At 45.5% G+C, this 26,367-nt stretch overlaps 1 protein-coding gene across 12 annotated transcripts in view; it reads right to left on the bottom strand.

Moving 5' to 3' along the window:
* The window catches only part of LOC115099952 (spindle assembly abnormal protein 6 homolog), a 311,055-nt gene that overhangs the window by 109,296 nt on the left and 175,392 nt on the right, over nucleotides 1–26,367 (bottom strand). For 11 of the 12 annotated variants that reach the window (XM_029618040.1, XM_029618030.1, XM_029618093.1 and 8 more), the window contains one exon: nucleotides 12,866–13,005. In XM_029618040.1, the coding sequence (XP_029473900.1) occupies nucleotides 12,866–13,005 (140 nt within the window). Of the gene's footprint in view, nucleotides 1–2,702; nucleotides 2,826–12,865; nucleotides 13,006–26,367 lie in introns of those variants that run through there. The other variant, XM_029618109.1, reaches the window with a different exon arrangement.

Below are 26,367 nucleotides of genomic sequence, written 5' to 3'. Positions count from 1 at the left end.
TGCTCCTCCTCTCCTCCAGGGTACACATATTTAGGTCTTACAACCTCTCCTCATAAGTCATTTGATGAAGACCTCTCACCATTTTGGTCACTCTTCTCCGGACCGTCTCCAACCGGTCTCTATCCTTTTTGCGATACGGTTTCCAGAATTGAACACAGTACTCCAGGTGAGTCCTCACCAAGGACCTGTACAAGGGGATTATCACTTACTTTTTTTTTTTTTTTTTACTACTAGATATTCCTCTCTCTATGCGGCCCAGCATTCTTCTAGCTTTAGCTATTACCTTGTCATATTACTTTGCCATCTTTAGATAGCTAGACACTATCACCCCAAGGTCTCTCTCCTGTTCCGTGCACAGCAGCGCTTCACCGCCTATCGCATACAGTTCCTTTGGATTACCCAAGTCCCAGATGTATGACTCTGCACTTCTTGGCATTAAATCCCAGTTGCCATATCTTCGACCACTCTTCAAGCTTCCTTAAATTATATCTCATTCCCTCCACTCCTTCCGGCATGTCAACTCTGTTGCAGATCTAAGCATCATCCGCAAATAGACAAGTTTTACCTTCTATCCCTTCCGGAATGTTGCTCACAAAGACATTGAACAGAACCGGTTCAAACACTGATCCCTGCGGCACTCTACTTAACACCGTTCTCTCTTCAGACTAGGTTCTATTTACCATCACACTCTGACTTCTATCCGTCAACCAGTTTGTAATCCATGCCACCACCTTAGCACTCACTCCCAAGCTTTTCATTTTGTTCACGAGTCTTCTATATAGATCCATATCAAAGGCTTTACTAAAATCCAAGTAGATCACATCAAGTGCTCTTCCTTGATCCAATTCTCTAAGCACCCAATCAAAGAAATCAATCAGATTCATCTGACAGGACCTACCTCTGGTGAATCCATGTTGACGCAGATCAAGCAAGCCACAATATTGTAGGTAGTTTACTTTCCTTTCTTTCAGCAGAGTCCCCATTAATTTTCCCGCCACCGAGGTGAGGCTAACCGGCCTGTAATTTCCAGCCTCCTCTCGGCTCCCATTCTTCTTGTGAAGCGGGACCAGCACTGCTCTTCTCCAGTCACTCGGCAACTCTCCTGTTACCATGGATCTATTGAACAGATCACTCAGCGGACACCCCAGCACACCTCTGAGCTCCCTAAGTATCCTCAGATGAATCTCATCAGGCCCCATGACTTTGTCCACTTTCAGTTTTCCTAGCTCTTCCTATACATTCTCTTCCATAAATGGGGTTTCATCAAATCCACCCCATCGACTGCCTTATTAACAAGGAACGGTCCTTCCCCAGGGTTTTCCTTAGTGAACACTGAAGTATTTGTTTAATATTTCTGCCTTTTCTTGGTCTCTTTCCACACATTGATTCTTTTCACCTTTCAGTTTCACTATGCCTGTTTGGCCTTTTCTCCTTTCTCTGATGTATCTGAAAAATGTTTTCTCTACCTTTTTGGCAATCCTTTCTTCCACTAGACATTTTTCATTCCTGATTACTTTCTTCGTCTCTCTCAGTTTAACCAGATATTCTTCCCTGTGTTCCTCTTTTTGGGATCCTTTACATTTCTCGAATGTTGTTCTTTTTATTTGGTCAGCCAGCTCCTTTGAGAACCAGATAGGTTTTCTAGTTCTCTTATTTTTGTTTACTTTTCTAACAAAGATTAGTTGCCTTTGTGATCACTCTTTTTAGTTTGGCCCACATTTGATCCACTTCTCCCATTTTCTCCCAGTCTTCAATTTCCATCCCCAGGAATTTTCCCATTTCAGTAAAGTCCCTATTTTTGAAGTTCAAAACTTGGGTCTTTGTGTGAGTTCTCTGTATCCTATTTGCAATATCAAACCATACCGTTTTATGATCACTGGTGCTAAGGTGGGCCCCCACCCGGACATTTGAGACGCTATCCCCACTTGTGAGCACTAAGTCGAGAATAGCTCCCTCCCTTCCATTACCATTTGTTTGAACAGAGCCCCTTGCAGAGGCATCCGCTCTCTCTCTACTTCTGTTAGATTCCACAGAAGGGATCCTCCAGCCCACATCAGGCAGATTAAAATCTCCATCAATCAACACGTCTCCCTTCCTTCCCACCTTTTGTATGTCTTCAATCATCTTTATGTCTAGTTCTTCCATTTGAGTCAGAGGCCTGTAAACCACTCCGGTAAAAAATGGATGCACTATCCTCTTTTTTTTTTTTTTTTAGGATGGCCCATAATGTTTCTACTCTACCCCCTATTCCTTGCAATTCAGTTGCTTGGATATTGTTTTTGATATAAGGAGCTAATCCTCCCCCCTTTTCTGTCCTCTCTGTCCTTCCTTAACAAAATTATAGCTCAGTATGGCTGTATCCCAATCATGAGATTCCGTGAACCATGTCTCCGTGAAAGCAACAACATCCAAGTCTGCCTTCATTAAGGCTTGCAGGTCTGGGATTTATTGCCCAGACTATGAGCATTTGTGCTAATAGCTCTCCACTTTCTTTTTTTCTGTTTACTGCTTTTCTTGGGCTTGGTTTTTGCCTATTCAGCTGACTTTCAGCAAGAAAAGAACAGTATCTAGATAAAAGCTTATTTATATATATTTTTTTTTCTTTTTCATTAGCTTTATTCAATCTCCCACACCTACAGCTTAAAGGACAAAACAAATCTATAAACTCTAATGAAAACAGCAAACTTGCCAACAACTCCCAATCTTACAATGAGAAGAGCAAGGAAAACGAAGTTAGAAGAAAGAATTGTATGTTCTTAAACTTATCTGCTGCTGAGCTCTTGTAAAGTGCCTCTGATCAGTCTTGCATCCAGGATAACATAGATCTGTGAAGTAAGCATGCCTTGAGCACTGTGTGAAGTTTGGATAGCCACAATTTTAAAGTCAGTGGACTAAAAATTGTACAGCAAAAAGCAACAAGATAAAAGGGGGATATCCCGGTAGACCCAGGTCTCTGGCTGTTTGGGTTCTGGGCTGGGTGTCAGTTAAACTGTCATAAACTAAAGTTTCTGAAGTCTTTTCTCACTAAAGCCGTGATAATGGGGACGAAGGTGATTCTGTCCAAATGGTTGGAGGACAAACCTCCGGCTTGGGATCACTGGTTTAGACTAATGCTTCGTCTCTGTATCCATGAAATCTATTTGCATCAACACCAGCATCATTCCAAAACTGACATCGAGCAGATGTGATCCCCTTTCTTGTCATACTTACAACCCAGAATCCTTGCTCAACTGCCTAACGGTTAGGGGGACTCCTTCCTCACATGCCATAAGGGTTTTTTTCAGGCATTACCCTGGTACCCATGAAGATCTCGATTCTTACCTCAGCAAACCAAGACTGTAAACCGTATAATGTAGCCGTACCCACAGGGGGGAAGGGGGGATGGGGGAAGGGAGGGGAGGGAGGGAGCGGGGAAAAGGTTGTTCACTTATTATTGGTTTATAACTCGTGCGTAACCACACGGGGCTAACACAGATCGTTACCTATTGTTGATATGTTATTTCTACTGCCCGGAGCTAGGTTACATGCTGTTGTTAGTATTGTTATTAGGGTTATTGTTATGCCTATTTTAACGGATGTTCTACAGGTCCCTACTGTGCATGCTACTATGCACCTAATCTTGGATGTTATGTAACCGTGTGCTGATATTACTGTTATATGGATGGATCATATGCCCTGAATTGCTCATTGTTGAAAAACTGCAAATAAAAACAGTTTAAAAAAAAAAGATAAAAGGGGGAATGACTTGGCTTTCCAAAGAAGAAAGGCCCAAACAGCCAGGGCCTCCCAGCCCAGAGAAAAGGCACCCAACAGGAAATGTGACAGTAGCCCAATGAAGCATGGGTGGTGTGTGGCAAGGAAACAAAGAACAACCATTTAAACCCATCTTAACAGCACCTGGACTAAGGAATGCTCACAGGACCTGATTGGTGGTAGATCTGACACAAACCTAATTTTTCAGTTAATACTTATGTAACTCCAGTCCGTAATATAAATTATAGAATAAGCGTGTTCAGAGGGAAGGGTTTATTTATTTATTTTATTTGAAACTTTTATATACTGACATTAGTATACAACATCATGCCGGTTTACATTAGCAACTGATAGGTGGAAAGTACAAAGAACAGGGGCAGGGGAAAAACTGGATCCAAGTTAGGAATATGTTGGCAATGTTGTCCTGAAATTTACAGCTACTTCCCAAGGGAAGAATGCATGATCAACCAGTATGCGTGTAAATAACAAACCCTCAGGGATGGCTAATACAGCAAGGAACATGTGCCTCTCCATGTCTTCCATTCACTTGCTGCTCTCCTACCCTGAACAGACCCTAAAACCAAAAGGTGCTCAGATAATGAAACAATCAACTCCCTGTCACTTCCTCCATGAGTCACCTCCAGGATGAAATCCACTTAGAGAAAATTCTAAACAACTGTGCACTTCTCAAATCAACAATTTATCAATTCAAATGAAAATGAATGCTTCATAATTCATCAAAGGCACTGGTTCGCCTTCCTCCTCCTCACCACTGCCCCCCCCCCCCCCTGCTGGGCTGTCATTTCTTGTCATTCTGCATTCATAGGATTAGCAAAGATTGTGAGACTAGTGCTAGAGTTATTCTGTGCTGCCGTCTCCAACACATTTTATTATAAATGATAACTTCTGGAATTCAATAAAAAGTAACTGGATCTAGAATGCCTACTGTGATTATAACATTATTTCCAGATAGATGTGTTCACCAAAGCAGAAAAGAAGAAAACAAATTGTACTTTCCTGCTGCAAAGAAGTGGTACATTCTTTGCCATTCTACTGCATTCAAGCATTTTCTATAGAGCATAACTGTTTGTGGTTATGTGATAGGCTGAACTCTATGAAGTACTTTATAAACTTTGTATTGTCACAGAGACAAACATGCCAGAGGGTCCTTTCTGTTGCATGGCTCTACATGTGACAATGAGCAAACTATATCCAAGGAAGAGAGCCCACAGACTGGTGCCAACTCCTGATGGTGATATAATGAAGGGCCCAGCGGTTCTGCAGCATCCCCTTTTTCACCTCCTCCAACCATATGATCCACACATCCTTCCCTTGTACAGCCATAGTTCCTCACATCACGCATGTGCCCTAAAACTCCAGTCAACCATGTGGTTGAGGGACATCACCACCTATTCCAGGGCAATTGAGGAGACCAGAAATCTTTACTTGCTCCCTTGACTCTTCGCATACCCCCTGCTAACATCTTACCTGCACTGAAAGGTTAAGGATGAATGAGGTTATCAAATTAGCAGACACAAAATTGTTCAAAATAGTTAAATTACAAGAGGACCTTGTGAGAGACTGGAAGACTAGGCATCTAAACAGCAGATGAAATTTAATGTGGACAAGTATAAAATGACATATATAGGGAAGAATCATCCAAACTATAGTTACACTATGCTGAGTAGGGATGTGAATCGTGTCCTCGATCGTCTTAACGATCGATTTCGGCTGGGAGGGGGAGGGAATCGTATTGTTGCCGTTTGGGGGGGTAAAATATCGTGAAAAATCGTGAAAAATCGTGAAAAATCTAAAAATCGCAAAACCGGCACATTAAAACCCCCTAAAACCCACCCCTGACCCTTTAAATTAAATCCCCCACCCTCCCGAACCCCCACCAAATGAGTTAAATAACCTGCGGGTCCAGCGGCGGTCCGGAACGGCAGCGGTCCGGAACGGGCTCCTGCTCCTGAATCTTGTTGTCTTCAGCCGGCGCCATTTTCCAAAATGGCGCCGAAAAATGGCGGCGGCCATAGACGAACACGATTGGACGGCAGGAGGTCCTTCCGGACCCCCGCTGGACTTTTGGCAAGTCTCGTGGGGGTCAGGAGGCCCCCCACAAGCTGGCCAAAAGTTCCTGGAGGTCCAGCGGGGGTCAGGGAGCGATTTCCCGCCGCGAATCGTTTTCGTACGGAAAATGGCGCCGGCAGGAGATCGACTGCAGGAGGTCGTTCAGCGAGGGTTCCGGCGCCTCGCTGAACAACCTCCTGCAGTCGATCTCCTGCCGGCGCCATTTTCCGTACGAAAACGATTCGCGGCGGGAAATCGCTCCCTGACCCCTGCTGGACCTCCAGGAACTTTTGGACAGCTTGTGGGGGGCCTCCTGACCCCCACGAGACTTGCCAAAAGTCCAGCGGGGGTCCGGAAGGACCTCCTGCCGTCCAATCGTGTTCGTCTATGGCCGCCGCCATTTTTCGGCGCCATTTTGGAAAATGGCGCCGGCTGAAGACAACAAGATTCAGGAGCAGGAGCCCGTTCCGGACCGCTGCCGTTCCGGACCGCCGCTGGACCCGCAGGTTATTTAACTCATTTGGGGGGGGGGTTCGGGAGGGTGGGGGATTTAATTTAAAGGGTCGGGGGTGGGTTTTAGGGGGTTTTAGTGTGCCGGCTCACGATTCTAACGATTTATAACGATAAATCGTTAGAATCTCTATTGTATTGTGTTCCATAACGGTTTAAGACGATATTAAAATTATCGGACGATAATTTTAATCGTCCTAAAACGATTCACATCCCTAATGCTGAGTACCATATTGAACATCACCACCACCCAGGAATAGGATCTTTGAGTCACAATACATTGAAATACTCAGCTCAGTGTGCAGCGGTGTCAAAAAAAAGCAAAGAGAAAGGTATCATAAGAAAAGGAATGGAAAATAAAATGGAAGCTATCACAATGTCTCTGTATCGCTCCATGATGCAACTGCATCTAGAGTATTGTGTGCAGTTCAAAAAGATATAGCAGAACTTGGAAATGAGCCGAGAAGGGCAACCACAATGATAAAGGGGATGGAACAGTTGCCCTATCAAGAAAGGCTGAAGAGGTTAGAGCTCTTCAGAGTCAGAGGATCTCAGTGGAATCATGTCCCTGTCATGTTTGTCAAACACTACACTGAGGCCTGATTCCTCTGACCTTATCTGCCTACTTCGCCTCAACAACTGTTTGGGGTGAAGCAGGCAGGGGAAGTCAGTGTAGTTATGCCACAGTGGTGGCATCTGGAGAAAGGAGGCAGAGGAGCTCAGCAGAATCAACTGAAGTCATGTCTCAGTGGTGCTATTTGGCAAACTCCAACCCTGAGGCCTGATTCCATTGACCTCTCCAACCTGCTTCGACTCAACAAGCGTTTGGAGATGAAGCAGGAAGGGGAGGTCAGTGGAATAGGAGCAAAGGGGGTGTTTACCCTCCCCCCCCCCCCCCCCGAGGTATGACTCCCCTGTCTCCCCTTGACTGCTTCTCAACAACTGTTTGGGTTGAAGCAGGCAGGATCAAGTCAGTGGAGTCATGCTTAAATGGGGGCATCTGGGGAAAGGAGGCAGAGGAACTCAGCAGAGTCATGCCTCTGAGGTAGCGTTTCTTAAAAGGAGGCAGATCTCCTCAATGGAGTCATGCCTGCCTCAGAAGTGGATGTTGGGGAATAGGAGGATAGAGGAACACAGTAGAATCATGCCTTCCTTGGAGGTGGATGCTGGAAAACAGGAGGTAGAGGAACCCAGCAGAGTCATGCCTGCCTTGGAGGTGGATATTGGGGAAAAAGAAGCAGAAGAACCCAGCAGAGACATGTCTGCATTGGAAATGGATGCTGGGTAAAAAGAAGCAGAGGAACCCAGCAGAGTCATGCCTGCCTTGGAGATGGATGCTGGGGAAAAGGAGACAGAGGAACACAGTGGAGTCATGCCTGCCTCAGAGGTGGATGCTAGAGAACAGGAGGCAGAGGAACCCAGTGGAGTCATGCCTTGGAGTTGGCTTGAGAATGTAATCAAACTTGGTGGAATCATGAACCTGCGGTTGTGCTTAGAAGGCAGCAGGTTTGAGGTGTATGGCGTGAGGTGTGAGATGTATGGCAGTTTAAGGCTACTACTGAATGTGATCCCTGTGCTGTTGGTGCAGGGGAACTTTAGTGTCAGGCTGCTGTAGGATCTGCTGCTAGACCCCTGTGTTGTTTATGTTGGGGTATGGAAGTAAAAGGCTGCTACTGGATGTCCTGTCAGAACCCTATAGTGTCATGTCCAAGTGTTTTTCTTCGGAATGTATCAGGAGGAAGAAAGCTAAGTCAGAACCAATTTGTGGATGGTGACAAGTCAGGAGGCAGCAGGGAGTAACAGGCCCCATTTTTGAGGATGGGGACACACCTTCATGCAGAAGGAGTCAGTGCATGTTGGGCTCTGTGATGATTTTGACAACACAGCAAGACTCAGCATTGTTGCTTTGTGGCCCTTGGATTGGCTTTTCGGGCCATGGAGGCAGCAGCAGCATAATTGTTATAGTGTGCCCCAATTAGCGATGTTGAAGACACAGCATTCTTCTGTTGAGGCCCTTGTATTGGCTTTTTGGGCTATGAAGGTAGCAGCAGGGTGGTTATTGTGGTGTGCCCCAACTGGCAGAGTTGGGAACACAGCAGAACACAGCATTGCATCTCTTCCAGCCCTTGATTTTGCATCTCAGGTCTGGACAGGAGCAGCCGTGTGGTGGTTGTAGTGTGACCCAAATGACAGTGTTCAGACACAGCAGGAGTCAACATTCTTGTGTTGTGGCCCTTGGATTGGCATTTTGGGCCATGGAGGCAGGAGCAGTGTGGTTGTTGAAGTGTGTCCCCTCTGGTGGAGTAGGAGACACAGCAGAACACAGCACTGATTCTCTTCCAGCCCTCAATCTTTAATCTCAGGTCTGGAAAGGAGCAGCAGTGTGGCGGTTGAAGTGTGGCCCAGCTGGCGAAGTTGGGGACACAGGATTCAGCAGGATTCAGCATTGATGTTTTGTGGTCCTTGGATTGGTTTTTTGCCCCAACTGGCGATGTTGGGGACATAACAAGACATGGCACAGCAAATCTTCCAGTCCTGGATCTTGCATCTCAGACCTGGATAGGAGCAGCAGTGAGTGGTGGTTAAAGTGCGGCCCAACTGGTAGTGTTGGGGCACAGCAGGACTCAGCATTACAAACCTTTCCAGACCTCGATCTGGCATCTAGGGCCTGGATAGCAGCATCATTAATGCGGTTGGTGAAGTGTGACCCAATTGCTGATGTTGCAAACAGAGCATGCAGATGCAGTTAGTCATTCACAGTCACTGGATGTGGCTGGATGCAGGCCCCATTGCTGCTATTGAGGCACGGAATGTAGAAAGGCAGAGTAGCCAGCAGCTACAGGACCTTCACGTTCCAATTTCTCTTGCCACTCACATGGCAAATCTGAATAGTCAAGCAAAAATAGATTAATTTTAAGGAACACTGGCTTCTCCATCAAGTGTAGTGACAGCCTAGAGTGATGAGAGCTTATGTCGTCTCCTGTCATGGAAAACACTCTTTCGCTGGGGACACTCATTGGTGCACAGGAGAGATAGTGCTGAGCCACTCTCACTAGGACTGGCCAGATGTAAGACTTGGAGTCCAATATGCCAGCACATCTGTATCCATGTCCTCTATGGTCTCAGTAAGATAGAATGTCACTGAGATTTGAGCTGCTGTCTTCTTTGAGAGTACTGGACATGAATTTTTCTTCACAGCTGCTTTAGCAATCACCTGGGACAGAAGTGAGAATTTGTTCCATTTTCCTTTGGAGTATTTGCTAGGCAGCAATGATGGGGTGCTGCTCTGACTTGCATTGCTGTCTAGGGATGTGAATCGTGTGCCCGATCGTTTTAATGATCGGGTTCGGCTGGAGGGAGAAAAAAATCTGATCGGTAGAGATGTGAATCGGAATCGGTTCCGATTCCAATACACATCGCTAATTTTTTTTAGTGAGGCCCAAGCTGATAAAAAAAAAAAAAACCAACCAGACCATTTAAAATTGACCTCTTAGCTTCCCCCACCCTCCCGAACCCCCCCAAAACTTTTTACAAATACCTGGTGATCTAGCGGAAGTCCCGGGAGCGACCTCCCATTCTCGGGCCGTCGGCTGTGCTAATAAAAATGGCGCCGATGGCCCTTTGCCCTTACCATGTCACAGGGTATCCGTGCCATTGGCCGGCCCCTGTCACATGGTAGGAGCACTGGATGGCCGGCGCCATCTTTAAAAATGGCGCGGGCCATGGCAAGTCTTTTGGCAAGTCTTTTTGGCAAGTCTTGTGGGGGTCAGGAGGGTCCCCCAGGACTTGCCAAAAGCCCCTGGTGGTCCAGCGGGGGTCCGGGAGTGATCTCCTGCACTCGGGCCATCGGCTGCCAGTAATCAAAATGACGCAGATAGCCTTTGCGCTTATTATGTCACAGGGGCTACCGGTGCCATTGGTTAGCCCCTGTCACATGGTAGGAGCACAAGATGGCGCCGGCCATCCAGTGCTCCTACCATGTGACAGGGTCCGGCCAATGGCACGGATACCCTGTCACATGGTAAGGGCAAAGGGCCATCGGCGCCATTTTGATTAGTGGCAGCCGATGGCCCGGGAGTAGGAGGACAGCCCGGAGTGGGAGATCACTCCCGGGACCCCAACTGGACCACCAGGTACCTGTAAAAAGTTTTGGGGGGCGTCGGGAGGGTGGGGGAAGCTAAGGGGTTAGTTTTAAAGGGTCAGGGTGGGTTTAGGGGTTATTTTTGTGTGCCGTTTTTCCCGCCTTCCCCCAAAATGATAAGGGAACCCCCACGATCAGTATCGTGGGGTTTTCCTATCGTTTTGGGGGAGCCCCCGATTTCTGACGATATTTTCAATCATCCGAAGCCAGATTCACATCCCTACTAAACACTGCCTCAGACCAGGTATAAAGTTAGCTTGCTAGCAGTCCAACATACTAATGTTTAACATTAGTATGTTGGACTGCTAGCAAGGACATCAGTTCCTCTCAACTCCCACCCCAAAATTAAGAAACCTGTGATCTCAATCCTCCGCCTGCCCTCCCATCACACATATAAGGACCCTCCTCCCCCACCCCACCTAGAAGTCTCTCTCCCTGGCAACAAGAGCCCCCTGGCAGACACTCTCCTTCCTGGACCCCTCCCAAACAACCTCCCTCCCAGAGACCCCCCATATTTACCTCTTTTCAGAATTTCAGAAAAGAATGAAGAAGGAAAACAAAGTCTACTCCCTCCCACCACACTTGCCAATGCTCATTAAAAGGCTGCCTAACATCATGCGGTACAATGTTCTGCATGTGTGAGGCACTACAGTGTAACATCAGCCAGTGCCATACTGATGTGCTGTTGAATAAGGCAGGAAGAGCAGACCTTTCTCCTGTCCCTTTCTTTACGGAAATGCCAAAAAAAGGGGGCAAAATTGCAATGGATTTTGTTGCCTGAAGAAGATGTACTAGTTGGCAGGATCAGCTTGCTAAACCAGGTGGTGGTGTTATTGGAGGGTACAGGGCGGGCAATCTGGAGAATGAAATCCACCACATTAACCCATCCCTTCCTTTTGGGTTGGTTAGCATGAGGGACTTTGATATGCAGTAGGCACATGCTGCATTTTTAGGCTCAGCGAGCATGCCTTATTTTGCTGCTGCTTTTTTGCAGGAATGCAAGAAAAGTTAATGCATTGCAAATTAAGTGCTATTTTATCATGCATGGTAAAATTCTTGAGCACTTACATATTTAAAAATGTTTAGCACAAATTTTACTAAATAAGCCTTACATTAAACAAATCCATAAACTTCTGATGCATTTTGTTTTTGGATTAATATAATATAAACACTGAAGGCTTGACTGATAAGAAAAGAAAGTTGTAATGTTTGTCGGTTGGAATTGAGAGAATGAATTGCCAAGTATGTAAATAGGAAACTAGGAAGCGAAGAGAGTTTATCAGAGATTTGATGCATAAGTATATGCATGGTTTTATGGACCAGATATTCAGTTCTACTTACCTAGATAAGTTAGGACTTAACCGCCTAAGTAGTTCCAGCTCTATATACGGCAGTGTTGGGTGGCTGCCACTTAGCCAGATAACTATTTATCTAAGTAGTTAGCCCGCTAAGTGGTGGGGGAACAGGAAAGAGCTACTTATCCAGCTAACTTAGCCGGACAAGCAGTGATATTGAGATTTATCTGACCATGTTAGCTGGATAAATTAGACCTGCTATTGAGCAGGTCTAGCCTCACCACTGATTGTTCCAGCTAACTTAGCTAACCGGCTAGCCTTTTGATATCAACCTCTGTATGTTACTTTTACTTTAGGATGCAGAGGTAGCATGTTTGTGAATTTTAGGATGAGAGGCAGATGTGAATGTATATGATTTAAACATCTATATGATGAATTTCCAACTTTCCAAGCTTAAAATTAGGTCAGAGTGGAGGGAGTAAGAGAGCGTGCAAAATTCATAACTGAACAGGCTTCATTCATATCCTGTTTGATAAACACATACACACATATTTTGTTTATTTCATAATGAGAAGCCCCTAACTTTATAGTATGCATAAGTCTTAACGATTGCTCTAGTTTGTGTTGTTTGTATACTCAATGAGGAAGCCATATTAGCTATGAGGCTGTTTTGCTTTCCCTTAACAGCTCATAGCCTGAAATACTACCACATTCATCCTAAAAAAGCAGACAAAAACATCACGCTGCCTGTGTCACTCTACCCATGGCAATTTTGTAATTCAAGATTTTTTTTTTTTTTTTTTACAAAACTTCAAATAGCCTGCTTGCTCAGAGTCCTCAACTGGGATCTCTTTGGCTTGTTATTTTTCTTTCAAAGACAAAGGTGTATTATATATTGAAGGGGGGTGATCAAGAAAAATAAGGATAGAGTTTAAAAAAAAAGCAAAAGCTAGCATGATAATATTAGATAAAGCAAACAGAACAAAATATGGACATGTTACAAAAAAAAAAAAAAAAAAGGTTTTCTGCAATCTGTACATGCTCTACCTTTATCTCAGCAAAACACTAGTATTTAAAATGTGCTATCATTTCTTACCAGACCATTCTGCATTGCTCCTAGATTAGGAGAAACACTGATCGATTTCACAGAAGGTAGTGGCATGTCACTTTGGCCAGATGTCCCTTGCAAGGATGTGATTTTCGTTTCATTCAATTGCTTGTTTAACCAGGAAATTACTACAAAGAAGAGCAATATAGATATTAATTTGCAAAAAATTCACACTCTCTCACATGCATCCTGACTATATTTTCAAGTCTCTTATATGTGTAGTTGAGCTAGAAGGTATGATAAGCAGTACAGAATTAGATTTTAAGATATAGCATTCTGTTAAGTAGTAATAGATTTCATTGAAATGGAGAATGGATTTTTTTTCAGTAGCAAAGAGACACACGATTTAAGATTGAGAGATGATAACATTGACTAAGCCATTGTGGTTTCTCAAATCCTTCAGGTGTTGATCTCATCTTGTTCTTTAAATGATTTTTGATTGTACCTCTAGTGAAATAGGGCTTTTTGAAATTATAAATTGGGAGGTTCCACATTATTTGATCATTTGATTTTGGTGTAGTCCTGAATAAAAATTAGCTTTTGATTATTGTTCCTGTTTAGTGTAACATACATAGAAAATGTCTTGATATTATTTATGTAAGAATGTCAAGTAGGGATGTAAATCGTGTGATCAATCATCTTAACGATCGATTTTGGTTGAGGGGGGGGGAAATCTGATCGTCATGGTTTTTTTTGGTTAAAAAATCGTTTTATCGGGGGAGGGCGGGAAAACCGGCACACCAAAACAACCCTAAAACCCACCCCGACCCTTTAAAACAAATCCCCCACCCTCCTGAATCCCCCCAAAATGTTTTAAATTACCTGGGGTCCAGTGGGGGGGTCCCGGCATGATCTCCCACTCTCGGGCCACGGCTGCGTTAATAGAAATGGTGCCAGTGGCCCTTTGCCCTACCATGTGACAGGGCAAAGGTAGCGCTGGCGCCATTTTGGTTCCTGGCACCCGACGTCACGAGTGCAGGAGATCGCTCCCGGACTCCTGCTTGACCCCCAGGGACTTTTGACCAGCTTGGGGGGCCTCCTGACCCCCACAAGACTTGCCAAAAGTCCAGCGGGGGTCCGGGAGCGACCTCCTGCACGCGGGCAACGGTTGCCCATATGACATAGTGAGGGCAAAGGTAGCGCCGGCGCCATTTTGAATATTGGCAATACGGCCCGCATGCAGGAGGTCGCTCCCGGACCCCCGCTGGACTTTTGGCAAGTCTTGTGGGGGTCAGGAGGCCCCCCCCAAGCTGGCCAAAAGTCCCTGGGGGTCCAGCGGGGGCACGGGAACGATCTCCTGCACTCGTGACGTCGGGTGCCAAGAACCAAAATGGCGCCGGCGCTACCTTTGCCCTGTCACATGGTAAGGGCAAAGGGCCACTGGCGCCATTTCTATTAACGCAGCCATGACCCGAGAGCGGGAGATCGCGCCGGGACCCCCCCACTGGACCCCAGGTAATTTAAAACATTTTGGGGGGGTTCGGGAGAGTGGGGGATTTGTTTTAAAGGGTCGGGGTGGGTTTTAGGGTTGTTTTGGTGTGCCAGTTTTCCCGCCTTCCCCCTCCCCCGATTTACGATTTTTTGAAGATAAATCGGGGGAATTGCTATTGTATCGCGGCTCTAACGATTTTTGACGATTTAAAATATATCTGACGATTGTTTTAAATCGTCAAAAAACGATTCACATCCCTAATGTCTAGGTCCTACTCATCTATAACTTAGGAATTTTCCAGCAAAGGGAGATTCAGGAGGTGTGTGGGTAGTGATAGAATGGTCCTTCCGTCAAAAGGGGTGGCCAGTTTTCTGGGGTATAAAGGTTGACCCTTAGTCATAGGGAGATGTTCTGGTTTGGAGTAGAATGAGAGATAAAGGGAGCTGGAGGAGAGTTGGCCAAGAGGCCATGTTCTGCATGGGGTTCTAAAGATTCACTGGAGAAGGAAGTTCTATCTCTGGTAAGAATGAAAGGCCACTTAGGAATTTTCCAACCCCTAATCTCCAGGGAAAGGATTGGATTGAGATAGTCTATAGCCAATGAGTGTTTGCATAAAAAAAAGGAGATTCTTGTCTTTTATCTGGTTCTTGAGAAAGAAATGGGTCTTGGTGGGAATTTGAGGGGAAGATCTTTCTGTTTTATATTACTGAAACAACATGAGAAGACTGAGGAATGCATTTTGATTTTTTTTCTCCCTATATTGCTAAGTATTGGACTTTATTTTTGAAACACAACACTTGGAGTGGACATGTCATTTTTATCTCATCCGCTATGCCAGTGGTTCCCAAACCTGTCTTAGTGGACCCCTAGCCAGTCAGGTTTTCAGAATATCCACAGCGAATATGCATGAGATAAATCTGCATGCATTGCCTCCAGTGCATGCAAATCTATCTCTGAAAACCTGACTGGCTAGGGGTCCACCAAGACAGGTTTGGGAACTACTGCCTTAGGCCTTGTAGGTGAATTCCGGTTCCCTACAGTATGAGTCTGTGCTCTTTTTCCAGACATTGCAATAAGTGGCTTGGTGTGCCACAGTCTCTGAAGGCATTTGCAGAATGTCAATGTTATCATTTATTCAGGTTCCTTAAAATATATCTCCACACAGAAAAAAGCAAACATTTAAAAAAAATGAAAGATGTCAGAGTATACAGATATATTTTGGCTGACTACAGGATGCCAGTGCATGACATTTTCTTGGAAACTGGCTTTCAAGCAATTACAGAACTGTAATTACAAGCAGAAGTCACAAGTCACTGTAGACCTGCTAATTTTCACTGAAAAGTTTCACTGCTCTTGCTGATTACCCTTATAGCAAAAAATGTATTTATAACATTTAATTGAGTTTTGAATTGGGATGAGACATAGAATAAGTGAAAGATCAGTAGGGTCTTGGACTCTAACAGTTTTGTAAACTGGGCAGTCTAGATCAGTGGTCCCCAAACCTGTCCTGGAGGGCCACCAGCCAGTCGGGTTTTTGGATATCCACAATGAATATGCATGAGAGAAAATTTGTATGTTATGGAGGCAGTGCATGCAAATTCTCTCTCATGCATATTCATTGAGGATATCCCAAAAACCCGACTGGCTGGTGGCCCTCCAGGACAGGTTTGGGGACCACTGGTCTAGATGCACTTTATGTCCTTTCCCTTCAATCATAGTGTTTCTAATATTGGAAAACAAATTATTTTACTATTCAATTACAAGTACATCACTGACCACCTCAGAAAGCAAAAAATGTGTGAAAATGCACTGCCTTCTACTGTGAGCTAGAGAAAGCTAAGTAATGGGACACAAAAACTTAGCCTAATCAGTAATTCAAACAGCAACGTCAATCTTGCAGAATCACAGGCAAGTGCAGTCTTCTTTTAACCATAAGTTTTTAATTTCTTTCTATTTTGCCCATGATTTGCAGTATGAATGAGTCCCTATATATTATCTACTTTGTTTCTTCACCACTGCGACAGATGGGCTTTCCAAAACTGATCAATTTTACTTTACCAAGAGGAAGGGCTTGAATCTGGGCAAAACTGGTCACATTTCTAGCAAATTTTTAGGGATGTGCAGAGGGTACGATTTGTCCGATTCGGTATTCGTATTCGTCGGCGGGCAAATATGTTGCATTCATTCAATGGCGCACCTGATACGTTGCATTCGTGTTCTGGTTCCCATTAAAGTCAATGGGGGAAGTATTTGCAACTTATTTTTGGCTGCAGAATTGGGGATTTATTATCAATTTTGATGAAACTTCAGGGGAGCAATCATCAGGACAAGAAAAGAGCTCCAAGGTACTTAGATTGTAGCAAAGTGGCACCAAAGTGGCATGAATAGCCTAAGGTACCTTAAAGGGGCAAAGGAATACCAGGAGTGGCAAGAAGAGTGCTTTAATAGAGGTGTAAAGCAGCAGCGAGAGTGTCAAAAACACACCACAGCTTCAAAAGAGAGCACAGATAACAGATGCATGAACCCTCGAAGGCAGCACAACAGGCAAAGCGGCAAGACAAGTGGCATGAATATCCTACAGCACAATGAAGGGGGAACATAGCAAGCAGAAAGACTAGCACCAACACACTGAGCAACCATGATAGTGGCAAGAAACCATAAGGAGTTGAGTGAGTCATTTGGTGTATGGCAGCAAGGCACAGAGGCAGAGTGTAGATACAGGCTGGCTACACCAGGGGAGAGATCCCTTTCCTTTGTGCAGGAAAGGGCTCCCTAGAATGGGTTCGCCCCTAGAGTGGGGTGTTTCCGTTGGTGTCTAGTGAGCTCTCGCTGGTCTTTTAAAATCTGGTAGAGTTAGCAGATATACAAACGAGAATTTTCAAGGCTGAGGCGGAAGAGGTTAAACAGTTCAACATGGGTCAGAGGGTAGATACAGACTGGCTACACACCTGGGGAGAGTTCCCTTTCCTTTGCGCAGAAAAGGGTTCCCTAGAATGGGTTCGTCCCTAGAGTGGGGTGTTTCCATTGGCGTCTAGTGAGCTCTCGCTGGTCTTTTAAAATCTGGTGGACATAGCTGATATACAAACGAGAGTTTTCAAGGCTGAGATGGAGGAGGGTGCATGTGAACAGCAGTTCAACATAGGTCAGAGGGTAGATACAGGCTGGCTACACCCAGGGAGAGTTCCCTTTCCTTTGAGCCAGGAAGGGCTCCCCGGAATCGGTTGGCCCCTAGAGTGGAGCACGAGCCTTCAAAGCATGGCGACATGGAGCAGGGTGCTATGTGAACATCGGTTCAACGTGGGTCAACCGGTTCTAAGAGATAGGCTGCAACACAGGTGAGAGTTCCCTTTTTTTGAGCAGGAAGGGCTTCCTTGGAATAGGTTGGCCCCTAGAGTGTATAATGCTATAAATTGTTAGGATTTAAGCATTTGCAAATAGATCATGACTTCATAAGCAAGACGGAGGAAGTTCTCTTCTCTGCCCAGAAACTAAAGAAAACTGTTTCTTTTATTTAAGGATCCATGCTGTGAAGGATTACTAGTTTGAATTGCCAGAGACTGAGGTTTCCCTTTGCAACGAGGGTTCAGCCATTAGGACTGTACATAAGGCCTGGACAGACAGGCACAGCATTCGAGGACAGAGGTCAAGCCTACGTAGGGACATAAGGCCTGGATGGAAAAGCACAGCAATCGAGGATAGAGGTCAAGCCCACGTAGGGACATAACACCTGGATGGACAGGCACAGCAATCGAGGACAGAGGTCAAGCCCACGTAGGAACATAAGGCCTGGACGGACAAGCACAGAGTTTGAGATCAGTCCCTTGTGGGGATATACAGACTGGACAGTGGACGGACAGGCACAGCCTTTGAGGTCAGGCCCTTATAGGGACATATGGCCTGGACAGAGGATGGGCCGGCACAGCGTTTCAGGTCAGGCCCTTGTAGGGACATACGGCCTGGACAGTGGATGGACAGGCACAGCGTTTCAGGTAAGATACATGTACTGCAGGGCTTATATTATCTGGAGCATAGGAAGCAGCTGGAGCTGCTGCAAGGCTTTCAATTACTTTTATTCATCTTGCCATTCACAGGGAAAATTTGGAAACCCAAGCAAAGGCAGGATTACTTTCAAAAACACTAGCATTTCCATCAACTCTGGTGCCAGCCTTGAGTGGTGAGGGCTCATGATATCCCGTCATTGAAAAGACACATTCACTGGGCACACTGGTTGGTGGACATGACAGATATCGCTGAGCCACTTTGGCTAGGTGTGGCCAGATAGTGGACACGTGTGTCCAATATGCCAGCAGATCTGTCTGCATGTTCTCTATGGGCTCTGAGAGATACTGTGTCACTGACAGCTGTGCTGCTGTCTCCTCCAGTGCTTGGGCGGGCTCAGAGTCACTCATGCCAGCTGCTTTCTCTCTAGCCAGTCGCACAACAGAAGAATCTTTATGGGCAACGTGCCTTTGGCGTTCTGAAGTAGAGGAGGAGGTACTAGCTGTCTCTGACAGAGTGCTGCTCCTGCTTGGGATACCACAACTCTCTGAAGTGCACGCTGTTTCCACCTCTGCTTCACGCCTAATCTGTCTCTGCCAATGGCGCTCCTGTTCACGGACTTTTGCTAACAGCATATCCTTCACCAATAAGAGACAATTGTAATGCAGGGCGAGTTTTCCTTTCACATGGGGATCACAGACTGTGGCGAGCATGTATGTGTTCTGTTCTGTTAAAGGCCTTAATCTCTCTTCCACTTGCTGCTGCAAAATGTCCAGACAATGCAGCACCTCAACTGTCATTCCCTCTTCCTGTTTAAAGGCCTCCAAATGTTCATCCAGATAATTAACTATAGGGATGATGTCAGCTAAGGTGGCACTTCTGGGGCTCAGCTCCTCCGTGACATCCTTGAAGGGCTGCAGGAGTTTTACCAGCTGACTCATGACTAACCAATCATGATGCCCTAGGGGATTCTGCACACCTATGTCCATTGTACCAGAAAGTTCATGAAGGGGTGTCTGCAGCTCCACTAACCTCTTGAGCATCATAAAGGTGGAATTCCACCGGGTGGCAATGTCTTGAATGAGATGCTTGTGAGGCATGTCCAAATCAGTCTGCTTTGTTGAAGAACCTGCCCCGCCTTTAAACTTCTGTGGAAGTGCGCTGCTATGCTCCTGCACTTCTGAATTAATCTATGCAGGTATTCACTCTCTTGGTCATTGGACTCCAGGCCCAGAGCTGACTTTACTACCAGGTGCAGAATGTGTGCAAAACATCGGATGATCTTAAAGCGCCCGTTGTTTATTGCCTTAACCATGTTAGCACCATTGTCTGTGACAAATAACCCTGCCTGAGGATTCCTGTCTCACTGGTATAGATGCCAGCCCTCCAGCATCTGTCTGATGCATGCTAGAATATTGACTGCGGTATGGGCCTGGTCCTTCAGGTGGGTGTGCTTAAAGCTCACCTCCACCCTGATACTTGTTCAGTAATAGAGCTGCAGCCTGCCCCTGCCTCAGCCAGGTCCCACCAGTGTGCTGTCAGGGAGAGGTAAGAGGGTGCAGCATTCATGGCGGTCCAGAAATCACAGGTGAAACGCACTCTCCCCTCTGCCTTAGCTAGCAGTGCTTAGATGCGACTGCGACCCTGCTTGTAAGGGCTGGGGAGGACATTTCTGCTAAATGTGGTTCTGAGGGGACTTTGTAATTGGAACTACGACCTTCAGAAAATGCTTGAAACCCATATTCTCCACTAACTGCAAGGGCTGGTCATCAAGGGTAATCATTTCCCCAATGCTCCTGGTTACAACTTTTGAGGGCTGGCTTGCCTCCTACCCCTGGGATAGCGTTACCACACTCCACCCCATTTCCTCCATGGTGGGTTGTCGCTTCTGCCACATGTCAAGAGGTTTGCTGGCCTGCCACCTGACTGCTAGAAGGGGATGAGGGCATGGGCTGACTCTGCTTGCTTTTCAACCAGTATACACTGCTTGGAAGGGTCCCCTGACTGGTACTGCCACCATCCCCAGATGACAGTACTGTTGTTGGGTGTGTTGCCTCTTCATATGATGCATCATGCCAAAATTAGATAGATGTCCCATTTGCTTGCCTCTGCTAATAGCACTGCCAGTGTAATTACACTGAGCAAACACGGGTCCTCCAGTTCACTTTAAAGTGGCTCCAGATCACAGATGTCTTCGTGATCCTCCCTTCTATATAGCCTTGGGGGTGGGATGCTGGCACTGGAACTGAAGTAGTGGGTGCACCCTGAGAAGCAATGCCAAGGGGCCCAGTCACCCTCTGTGCCTGCGCTGACTGTTCTCTCCTCCTCCTCATTATCATCAGTTTCATCTCTCCCCTGCTTAACTGAAGTGGAGGCTAAGACAAGACTAACTGATCTCCTAAAACTTGTGTCAGCTATTACTTCTTTCCGTTTCTGATGAAGAATCCCACACAAGATGATTCTTCATTTGAATCAGAAGCAAACAGTGCCTACGCTACATTGTCAATGCTAAGTCAAGACTGCTGTCCCACTGCTGCTTTTGGGTGTTGACATTTGTCTGGCATGACTCAGCCTCCCCTTCCCTCACCTCCAAAACTACAGGGTCAGAAACAGATGGTGTGATGCAAAAATGTTTAGATTTTAGTTTTTTTCGGATGGAACTGCCAGCCCCTCCAAAGAGTTTAGATTGCAACAGGTCTCTTTTAACTTAATGGGGGACTGGCACTAGTGCCTTTTGAAGTGCCTCCTCTGCCAGTCCCAATCACTCGACCACATCTAGCTTTCCCTGACATTATGGATTTAATGTCACTGCCTAGTGCCTACTGGCTGCCCACTGGCACAGTGCCTTGATATGCACTAATGTAATGTGTGCACACACACCGAGCTTCTAACTACAAAAGAGGCCCACTAGGGATTTGGCTGCACAGACTGTCCCAATAATATACTTGAGTCTGCTAAACTACCCAGTGCCCACCGGCACAGTTCCTTGATATGCACTAATGTAAAGTGTATGCACACACAAAGCTTGTAACTACAAAAGAGGCCCACTGGGGATTTGGCTGTATCCATCTGTGGAAGTGTCCCTTTTACTGAAACTTGGAACTTGTAATCCATGCATGGTGTAGAATGAATGTGTCCCCCAAGGGTCTGGGTAACCTAACCAGGGAGGATGTCCCTTCACAAACAGTACCCGACTCCAGAAGGGCACTGCCGATCTTCCTCCCTGTGTCCTGTGTCCCAGGGTGGAAACTCCGGTCGGGGTCTCCTGATGAATTTGTTCTTCCAACTCCTCTTTGGAAAAATAGCTCTTTCACTGGGCAAGGAAGGGGGCAGCAAAATCACCTTCCTTCCCACAAAATAGATAAAACTAAAAGGGGTTTCAATGGATGGCCACTGCACGCTCCTTTTGATGGGTCAAAAGGGTGTACAGATCCTTTCTGCACTTCTGGAGAGGGGCTTACAGCCTCCCAGAAGGTACAGGTCAAAGCCAGCCAAAATCCTCCCTGTCAGTGTAGGAAAAATTATAAAAATCACTCAGTTTCCCTCTCTTTCTCTCCACCCTATCACTAAGAACTGGCAGAACGTTTTTGCTAAGATGAAGGCCTAACTTGGGGGAGCACACTGAAACACATCCTTCCTTCTTGAGATCAGTCCACCATCCCCCTCCCCTCCCTTTGTGACTTGGACGATCATCATTCATAGGCAGCCTCTGGGGGAGGGCCTACACAGGAATGCTGTCTCCCTTCAAGTCATTGGTCAGCCCCTGTCACATGGTAGGAGCCGACCAATGGCACTGGTAGCCCCTGTGACATAGTAAGGTCAAAGGCTATCGGCACCATTTTGAATACCGGCAGCCGACGGTGTGAATGCAGGAGATGGCTCCCGGACCCCCCGCTGGACCACCAGGGAGTTTTGGTAAGTCTTGGGGGGGGGGGTCAGGAGGGTGGGAGGTTTGTTAAATTCTCTCCTTTAGACGGCCGAATAATTCGGTGAAGATTCGTTGTATTCGTGGGAATCGCGATAGGTTTCGCTTCCCCACGAATACAACAAATATGACCCTATACGTTGTGGATTACCAATCCGTTGCAAACGAATGCACACCCCTACTATCAATCCATGCAGATGCCAGCTAGGATCTGGTTTAAAAAAAAATGCTTTACCCTTGATTGGTCCTTTTCCTAACATATTCCCTACAGAGGTTGATTCAACTTCTGTTCATCTAGAGATTCATTGAAACATAAAAATTTGAGTATGGAGAGGAGATCAAGATGGCACGCTAGAGAGAGGTGTGTCGCATCTCTCTCCTCACTTACCTCGACTGAATTTCCAATGCCTCACTCGGGGCATAAGCGGAGGGCTCGCGAAAGGCTAGATTCAGAAGCCTTGCCGCTGGGTCAGATACAAGGGCCGATGGATGCCCACATCACGAGATGGAATGGAGAGTTGGGTGAGGAATCACAGGAGGAATGACGAGGAGACGAGCTGACAGCCGGCGCCCTCCATGATTCAATAACATTATTGTCACTGGCAGAAAGGACTGCCCCTGAGAACCCGGCGGCAAGTAGAACTACTAACCTGACCTGGATGGAATTGTTCCTGGATGACGCCAGGGAGGGGGCTTCGCGAAGGTCGGAGGAAGAGCCGGCCAGAGCGATTCAACCAGCAGCCCTCAGGTCCGAAGGTGGAGAACCACATGAAGGAGAATTGCGATCTCTGGAGGATCTGGTTTCATGGCACAGCGGAGGAGACTTAGAGGAGGGAGATCTGCAGGAATTTGAACCTATACTAACACCTCTGGTAAGAATTGAAGCATTTACATTGGAGGCAATTTGGTTACCTATTGAGGCGTTGAATAAGAATATGACTGTACAGATCAGCCCAATAGTAAAGAAAGTGGGACAGTTACAAAAACAAGTAAATAAATTAAGAGAAGCAAACAAACTAAACAGGAAATAGATGTATTAAAGTCAGAGATGGGAGACATGAAAAAACATTGTCAAAATCTGGTGAAAGGTAACATATTTCTTAAGAAAATTGGAAAATCTGGATAACAATCAGTGGAATAAAAATTTAAGAGTAATCAATTTTCCCAAGAAATTAATGGTTTTACCGAATGAGATGTGGCTAAAGTTTGCTGTAGAAGTATTAAAAATACCACAAGCCACATTGCCTCCTTTATCGAAGATCTATTATCTCCCTTCTAAGAAAAATATTCCTATAGAAGGTAGAGAAATGCAACAGCTATCACCACTGAATATATCTGGGATTCTAGAAACATCTACTGAAGAAGTGGCCCAACCATCCACACTTATAATTTCTTTTCTATTGGATTTCGATAGAGATTGGGTCCTTAGAATGTATTTTAGAAACCAGCGGCAAATGTTTCTTGGTATGAATGTCCAAATATTTCCGGACTTAGCTAAAGAAACATAACAAAGGAGGAAGCAGTTCCTTGAAGTAAGATCTATAGTGTTACAGCATGGAGCATTATTCTTCCTCAAGTTTCCATGCAAGTGTATCATCAAATTTAAAGATTTAACATATACATTTTTCCAGCCTGATCAGTTGTGTAAATTTCTTACTGATAGATTCCCACTGTACCTGAAGCCAGCCCTAGTCTAGAGTCTGTAACCTAAATATGTGAATTCTGTTCTTTAGAAATAGTAACCATTTCATCCCTAGTGCTTTTGTAAACGGTGTTATCTGTTTTTTGTTCTATTTCCCCCGACTAAAGACGTTTCTTAGGTAGGGTCTCCCCGCACAATTAGGGACTATGGGAATTATGACATAATGTATTACTTTGTACTGTATGATTGATGGATTATTTGTAGTCATAATTATGTTTTCTTTTCAATTGTATACATTTGTATCATTGAAAATGCAAAAATGAAAATAAATAAAAATAAAAAAAAAATTGAGTATGGCTCCTAAAATTTTGCATATAACTGTACCTTTATAAAAATCTTGTATAAAATGGTAGTCACAAACAATGCCCTTGTACATGTTAATGGCATCCTGCCACCCAAGGAAGGAGTCCCCACCACCTAGTCACAATTTTCATGCCAATTTACCAACAAATCAAAGTCCTTTTTTCCTTTTGAATTATCATGCTAACTTGAGGGCGCTGGTAACTGGCAGAAAACTAGGGTTACCTTTTAAGGGAACCTAAAGGTTGCCCTTTAAGACTAACTCTTCAATGGTTAATGGGCATAGATCATGCAAATCCTTTAGCAGATTATATAAAATATCAGTAGAAAAATAATATAATAAATAAATTTGCATGATACATGATCTAAAGAAGGGGTGGGCAATCCAGTCCTCGAGGGCTGCCTACCAGTCGAGTTTTCAGGATATCCTTAATGAATATGCATGAGAGAGACCTGCATACACACTGCCTCAGTTGTATGCAAACCTCAAGGACCGGACTTGCCCACCCCTGATCTAAAGTATATTTTGGGACTAATATTACAACAGCATAAATTCTCCCTTTTGATATTAGGGATGTGAATCGTTTTTCAACGATTAAAATTATCGTCCGATAATGTTTATATCGTCTTAAATCGTTATAGAACACGATACAATAGAAATTCTAACGATTTATCGTTAAAAATCGTTAAATCGTGTTAGTGCGCACTAACTCGAGTAGTGCGCACATAACTCCCCGTTAGTGCGCACTAACTCGATTTAGTGCGCACTAACTGAAAATGATACAAATAAACACTTCAGGTCACGGAAGGTCAGTTAGGAATGAATATGTGTTCCTATTGGCTGGCTGCCCTCTTATCTATTGATATTACCAAGGTTACCACTGAGGTGATGGTTGGGGGGATGGGAAATGGAACTGGAAACTAACGAACACCAACAGAAAATGAAACAAAGTGTTCACACTTCCCAGGTCAGTAAAGGTCACTTAGGAATGAATATGTATGTATGTATTCCTATTGGCTGGCTGTGCTCTTATCTATTGATGTTACCAATATGGTTGGGGGGGATGTGAAATGGAAACAGTTGGAAGCTTGACAAAAAAAAGTATGTAATGATCAGCACTCACGTGACTAGAACTTGTTTGTTTATTATTTTTGTTAGCAGGCACCTGAAATGCTAGTGCATGTTGAATTTGCCAATCACTGTGCATTTTAGAAAGGTGGTCCTGGCTGGAACTGTACACAGTTCAAATATATGTAATTGATTGTTGGTAAGTGTATTTTTTAAGTAGCCACACTGGCACCAGTATGTTTACTTTTCCTCCTACTTAACTCACTAGCTCAGCTTTGTAAGAAGGGCTTCTCTGCTTGTGTGTTGTTTTTGTTTGGTGTGAGGAGAGCAGAAAACATCAGATCTTTATTCAATCTACTACAGTCATCTCTTACAGTGCCCTATCCCTATTAATACCAGGAGTGTTGTGATCTTCCTGCACACAGTGCCCTAACCCTGATACCAGTCTGAGACAGCTCCCTCCCTGCATTACTAGTGAGAGGCTGGCTTCACAGACAGGGGGGAGCTGCCTGACCCTCACTCCTGACTTCCCCCATGTCCCAGCTAGTGAATGGTGTGTGGGTGAGGGGGGGGGGGGGAGGATGGTGAAGTCTGAGACAGCTCCCTCCCTGCATTACTAGTGAGAGGCTGGCTTCACAGACAGGGGGAGCTGCCTGACCCTCACTCCTGACTTCCCCCATGTCCCAGCTAGTGAATGGTGTGTGGGTGAGGGGGGGGGGGGGGAGGATGGGGAAGTCTGAGACAGCTCCCTCCCTGCATTACTAGTGAGAGGCTGGCTTCGCAGACAGGGGGGAGCTGCCTGACCCTCACTCCTGACTTCCCCCATGTCCCAGCTAGTGAATGGTGTGTGGGTGAGGGGGGGGGGGAGGATGGTGAAGTCCTGAGACAGCTCCCTCCCTGCATTACTAGTGAGAGGCTGGCTTCACAGACAGGGGGGAGCTGCCTGACCCTCACTCCTGACTTCCCCCATGTCCCAGCTAGTGAATGGTGTGTGGGTGAGGGGGGGGGGGGGAGGATGGTGAAGTCTGAGACAGCTCCCTCCCTGCATTACTAGTGAGAGGCG

This window comes from Rhinatrema bivittatum, chromosome 1 (assembly GCF_901001135.1).
Source record: "Rhinatrema bivittatum chromosome 1, aRhiBiv1.1, whole genome shotgun sequence".
Classification (NCBI taxonomy): Eukaryota; Metazoa; Chordata; class Amphibia; order Gymnophiona; family Rhinatrematidae; genus Rhinatrema; species Rhinatrema bivittatum.
Note: the sequence above shows the minus strand (reverse complement) of the source record. Positions and strands in the feature narration are given on the sequence as shown.